The sequence below is a fragment of the Rhinolophus sinicus genome, chromosome 4, assembly GCF_057876585.1.
Source record: "Rhinolophus sinicus isolate RSI-liver-muscle chromosome 4, RSI-T2T, whole genome shotgun sequence".
Lineage (NCBI taxonomy): Eukaryota > Metazoa > Chordata > Mammalia > Chiroptera > Rhinolophidae > Rhinolophus > Rhinolophus sinicus.
Genome location: NC_142504.1, coordinates 106,262,825 through 106,268,824, shown reverse-complemented (window position 1 = coordinate 106,268,824; position 6,000 = coordinate 106,262,825). Strand labels below are relative to the sequence as shown.

The following is a 6,000-nucleotide window of genomic DNA, read 5'->3' as shown; positions in this document are numbered from 1 at the left end:
GTCTCTGCTCCAGCTCACCTCTTCCATAAATGCTCTGGCCACCCACCCTCGAGATTGCCTCCCCAGGCAAACCTGGGCGGTTTGCTTGGCTCCAGCACCTTCTCTGACGCCTCATTCTTATCTATGCTCAGTAGGGGCTGAAAATCAGGAGGCAGCAAACTTGGCTCTGTCCCCAATCTTCTGCCACACAGCTGTGCTAATGGACATGTTTTTGCTTTTATCATTTTGCAGCCTGAATTACTTTCTCTGCAAGGCTACATGTCCCTATACGTGGCTTATTAACTATTTAATGAAGCTGATAACTAATCTCCACCATTCTCTATTATTTATACAATTAACATCCATAATGCAACAGTAGAAAAAAAAGTATGAGTAAAGATGAGAAAAAGATAGCAAGATATCAAAACAGAGTAATTAGTAAGAAAATAAAAATAGAACCTGCTACAGTATGACCTCTTCCTTGCAAGATGGAGATTAAACACTTTCGTGGTTCAATCTAACGTGATACAATCTTTATAAGCTCCAGGATGAGTTTATTTTTTATGTGCTTACACAGGTATCTCTTTAGGAAGCCAAACAACTGTTGTGAAATAAACTCCTATACAGCTAGAAAGCAAAAAGCTTGAAAGTTAAAACTGAAAATTCCGTGCAATACAATAATTTATATTAAAATAATAGTTAATGTCTACTGATCACTTAATATGAGCCTGGCACAGTGAAACTTGCTTTACATGCATTACCTCATTTAACCCTCGCCAACATTTATGAGGGAGGTTTCCCCATTTTGCAGATGAGAAAACTGAGTTTCAGAAAGCTTAAGTAACTTGTCCAAGGTCACACACGTAAGAAGCCACAAAGCCTGGGTTTGAATCTAGGATTTTATTTTTCTGACTCCATAATAGTCACTCAGGTTTCGAAAGCCTCTGAAGTGTTTTCTGAGTCACCATGTGAAAACTCATTTATTTTGTGTAATACCATCTTTTAATATCAAGTCTGTTTTAGGGTCTTCCATGTGTATGTAAGACTTGCAGGAAAAAACCACTTCACTGAACTGAGAAGTCAGACTCCTAGTTTCAAGAGATATTGTATCAAACAAAATCATAAATGTGAAAAATCTTTGGAAAATACAGATGCATTGTACAGAGGAATGAGGATTCTATTGCTATTAACATGTCAAGGTGTATGTGATATACTTGGTAATTCTCAGTTGATCAGAATATTTTGAATGAAAACCTGCCTACCTAACCAGTTAGCACACAAGTAACTTGTGAACAAGCTACCTTTTCACGTCGTCATCCTGGGAGCTGCAGAACCGCGTTTGTTAAAGGTTAGGCATTACCACCTCGTGCTCTTCCAACTTACTTCTGGGTCACAACCACTTGCTTGGCTCTGCGGGGCACGTTTATGTCACAAGTTTCTCTTTAACAGGCGCAGGAACTCCTAATGTGCAATAAAGTGTTAAGATGCAGACATATACGAACGGGCCCCCCACCAAATGAGCTGATTCTCCGCCCCCAGCCCGGGTTTTCACCCTACCCATAAACACCAGTGTGTTAACTAGCAAGGGGCAGGGGTGATTAAGGGCCCCTTTCAGCGTCTCACCTCATCTTCCAGGAGTTTCCAGCTCTCATATGTGTGCGTGGCATTCAAACAGCATCGAAGCAGCTCAGGGCAAGAGGATTTAAACCCCCAGAAAGACTTCGCGTTATGAAGTAGCCAGCAGAGGACTTTCTTCCAGGGGATTTTAACAGAGACAGATTACGCTCTGGAAGTTGTGCTGTGTCAGGTTTGAAAGGCAGTTTGGGAGGTCCGCTGTAGCCTTTCCACTTCTCCTTCCACCCCTATTCAGCTCAGAGAAAACTGGGGAGTGGGGAGCGCAGTGCAGACGCTCGAGGCGGAAAAGCAAACATTATCCTGACCCTGGTCCTTAGAAATCAACTGACAACAGGAAGAAAGCTTATTAACCCCTCTGCTCCCCCTCCTTTTTCCCGGGGTGAGAACCGGCTCCTCCTCCTCCTCTTGGGCGTGCGACCCTGGTGTAAAATGCGAGCAGCCGCCTGCTTTCCGCACCCTGTGCTCCTCTCCCAGGAAGAGGCAGGAGGGAGGACGCGGTCCAAAGCCGAGTCCAGCAAACCTGTCAACTCGGTGTGACCATCCCGGGCGACACGACCCGGACCCCGCCACCCTCGCGCGGGGCCAGGCACCGCGTTCACCTGCCTGTCTGCGTTGTTTGCACTCTGCACCCCAACTCAGCCTGATTCCCCCAGCCCCACAACACGCCAGACCCCAGTACCCCGCGCAGGTGGCGCAAACGCCCCTGTTCTCCGGCGCCCCCTGCCGGGGAGAGGGACCGTGGCCGCGAAGGAGCCGGGTGCAGGGTGGGGAGAGGACTCGGGCACCGGGAAGAAGCCGGGAGCGTCCCTGATGGTGCCGCCACCTCCGAGCCGGGGAGGAGCGTCGAGGGGGCAGCTGGGCAAGAGCCTGGGTCCGCTGCTGCTGCTCCTGGCTCTGGGACACACGTGGAGCTACCGAGAGAAGCCCGAGGACAGCGACAGGTAAACGCAACCAACCCCTGCTTGGTGCGCGCCCCGCTCTCGGGGTGCAGACGGTGTCCCCTACCTATGCAGTGACCTCCACTCCCTCGCTCCGCCAGGCACGGGCTGGGCAGCCTGACTGTCCTGGGCGACATTAAACTTCTGCTCCCGGGTAACAGCCTTTGCGCCCTCAGCCCGGGCTCGCCCCACCGTGATACCCCCGCCCCGCATTCCTGCCGTCCTCCAGTGTCCTGCTTCTTCAGCTCCTCCTTCCCCCGGGGCCAGGGTCGCTCGGTTGGACCCCTCAGTCCGCTGCGCGTCCGCGCTCGGGGACCTGCGCCTGCTCGGCGCTCGAGGACGCAGATGTACTGTCCTGGCGCGCTAGGGACTCCTTAGCGCTCACTGGTCTCTGCTCCCCCGCGGAGAACCCACGACGTTCTTTCTCCAACTTTTTCCGTAGAGAAGTCTGCTCAGAAAACAGAATCGCCACGACCAAGTACCCGTGTCTGAAGGCTTCGGGCGAGCTCACCACGTGTTTCAGGTAAGCCTCAGGGCTGTGCCGAGTCACCACCGAGCACCCTGGCTGGTGAGAAGGCAGCGCCAGCGCGGCCAAGAAGGGGTTAGGAGGCGCGCTCCGGCACCAGGGGATCACGGTGGTGCCGGGACGTGCTGGGGGGACTTCTCCGTGGTGCAAACCTTTGTGTGTGGTTTCTGGGGCAGAGCAACGACCGGCAACCGAGAGTCTGCACCTCGTTTGTGCCCTAAGATCCTGAGGCAGTTTACTGGTCCCAGGAATACTTTCCTGGCGGAAACCGGAGGAGAAGAGATTGCAAGTTTATAAGGAAAGTGGATTGGATTGTGGGTGTAAACAGTGAGGCATAGCAAAAACGAATGGCTGCTTTTACGTTTGCGTTTTGTTTTGAAAATACGACGTCAACAAGTGAATACTTGGCTCTTGGCTGTCTTTTGACCTTCTGCCGGGACACTGTAACTGTCACGGCCTCTGGGCAAAAGGACGGGGGCGGGAGGGGGGGTAGGATTGTGGGCGGTTGATATGGTTGTGTCGAGTGAAAACAAAAAAAAGGGAACACATTGAACCACAAGGAAAAGAGGAGCAGTCTTTTTGAAAATAATAGTCCGCAGGTCACCTGGGTGCTTGTTAAAACTAAGCCTGGATAGAGCCAGGGAATCTGTGGTTGGGAAAATGCTCCCCAGGTGGTTCTTATTCACAACAAAAGGAGAGAAATACTGTTCCCTGCTGTTTGGAGGTGAGGGTTGATATATGTGTTCACCATTGAATTCTTGGCTTCTGTTCCAGTGCTTTCACTGGATGGAGGAGGCATGCACCCCTAAACATTTATTAATTGCCTGGTTTTTAAGGGCGCTGGGATCCCACCAGACTCCCACACACACCAGACTCCATCTCTGTCTCCAGGAACCATATTTGGGTTCCTAGAGACAGAACGTGCTTGGGGTGCCAAGGTAAATATTGGGTAGTACTAGGTACCACTGCAAACCCCAGAAGTGAACTTGAAAGAAAAGGAAGGTTTTCCGTTCACAAGGTTGTAACAGGTGAATCAACCATAATGGTTTCAGTTGCAAGAAACGTTATTTCGTGTGCTCAAAGGCGTAAGTGGTCCCAGGACTGGTCGCTTCAGTGGTACAAATGCTCCATCAGTTACATTGCGAACCGAGCTTTTAAACTCTGTCACTGGCAATGGAATGACGATGATCATTTAGGTGAATCAACAACTTGGGAAGGGCTGCCTTCTCTGGGACATGGGCTGTGAACACTAAACAAAAATACGTGAGGGTTAGAGAAAGAAAACGGAATATATTCAATAGGTAAAGACGGAAGAGGTTAACTGGGTAAGCAGGGTCACCCAGCTGATGAAATGACCTGGTGGTGCTGGCACTGGGATTGCATCCCCATGACCACAGTATATCTTAGGACATATTGTTTTCCTATCACTGCAGTATAAAGCCTCTAATTTAGCATGTAAAGTGTCCCTGAGATGGTTTGCTCACTTGTTCGGTCCCTGAAGGTCAGACTGTACGTAAATCCGTGACAGTTACAGAATGCATGTCCAGTTTTCAGGAACCATGGGAGGCTGATTCGTGTTCTAAATTGATTTCATTTGTTATGCTGTTACTGTCGTTTTTTCCCAGATTTGTAAGACAGCAGTTTCTGTCACACCAAGCCTCAACAAGAGACACTAGCAGTGTCTTGATGTGTTTTCATTAACAGCTATTGAAAAAAAAAAAAAAAGCTTATGAGCGCTGACAAAAAGATATCTTACAGAGAAAATAACTTTGTTCTGTGGAATGAGAGGATGTTTTTAGATGGAGAAAATGGGAATGGTCCCTGTGAATGTGAAGTAATTTGGTTTTAAGTTACTTCCTTTATGGGAGTCGAGAGTTCTATGTGCACTCCATTGATTTTACACTATTTCCATAACTTAGTAGTTTCTTAGACACAGTTGTTTGGCAGTTGCTGCTCCCCCATTTTATTTTGAACCCCAGGAATGGAGGAATACTGCGTGCTCCTTGGTTTGTGAATTCTAGTTGTCCTGGCCCTGTAGATACCTTGCTACTTCCAGTGTGGTTTGGAAATCAGCCACACAAGCATCATCTAGGAGCTTGTTAGAGACCCGGGCCCCTCCCCAGCCCTCCTGACTCAGAACTTGGGGTTAATGAGATGTACATTAAAGCTGGAGAAGCTCTGCTGTGGAAACCAGGGTCCTCAGCCTGGGTCACGGTGCAAACCCATTTAGACAAGTCCTCAGAGGAGCAGAGGTCTCTGCAGATGGAGTGAGTAGTTAGCCCTTCTACCAAGTTAACCTTCTTCCAAACAGACCAAGAACTAGTCTTCTGGGAAACCCGACTCTTCAGCTTTTGCATGACCCTTACGTAAGCTGTAAGTACCGCAGCAGAGCTACCGCTCAGGAAATGCTATCTGATCACTTAGAATCCCGCTCTTTACCAGATGTCTTTGAGTGAACAGCTTTAGCACAAGAGAAAGAACTCTGGAAGTCACTTCTGAATATGTTGAAAGTTATTTTTAAAATCATGGATATGGAAGAGAGGTTTAGTACTAAAAGGAGGATGGTAGATGTAATAAATTCGATTTGCCATTAAAACTAAAAGGATATGGAGACCTACGTGATATGGAGAAGAAAAGAGGGGTTCAGAATAATTTCTGTTCTGGACCCCCCCTAACCCCCACTTTTGTGGGGCTTCACCTAAGCAGTACCTTTCCACTTTCACCTTTTATACGATATAGTAAATGACAATTTGAGGACTTACGATGTGTTGAGCCCTTTACCTACATTATCTCTAATCCTGAAAGTCACGCTGTAGCATTTCTATTATCTCAATTTTACGGAAGAGGGAACCCAAACTAAGGGGTTAAATAAACTTGCCCAGGGTCACAAAGTTAATACATGTGAGAACCAAGATTCAAAGC

General features: G+C 48.3%; 1 protein-coding gene and 1 long non-coding RNA gene across 2 annotated transcripts in view; one reads left to right on the top strand and one right to left on the bottom strand.

Moving 5' to 3' along the window:
- Nucleotides 1–864: 864 nt before the first annotated feature.
- On the bottom strand, nucleotides 865–2,164 carry LOC148758437 (uncharacterized). The gene is made up of 2 exons (XR_016021184.1): nucleotides 1,603–2,164; nucleotides 865–1,440 (listed from the first exon to the last, which is right to left on the bottom strand). It is a non-coding gene; the product is annotated as an uncharacterized LOC148758437 (long non-coding RNA).
- A 257-nt stretch (nucleotides 2,165–2,421) lies between these two features.
- Nucleotides 2,422–6,000, top strand: part of CCBE1 (collagen and calcium binding EGF domains 1) — a 191,530-nt gene continuing 187,951 nt past the window's right edge. Inside the window, exons 1-2 of the mRNA XM_019729297.3 lie at nucleotides 2,422–2,555; nucleotides 2,995–3,075. Of these exons, the coding sequence (XP_019584856.1) occupies nucleotides 2,425–2,555; nucleotides 2,995–3,075 (212 nt within the window). The 5' untranslated portion in view covers nucleotides 2,422–2,424. The remainder of the gene's footprint in view (nucleotides 2,556–2,994; nucleotides 3,076–6,000) is intronic.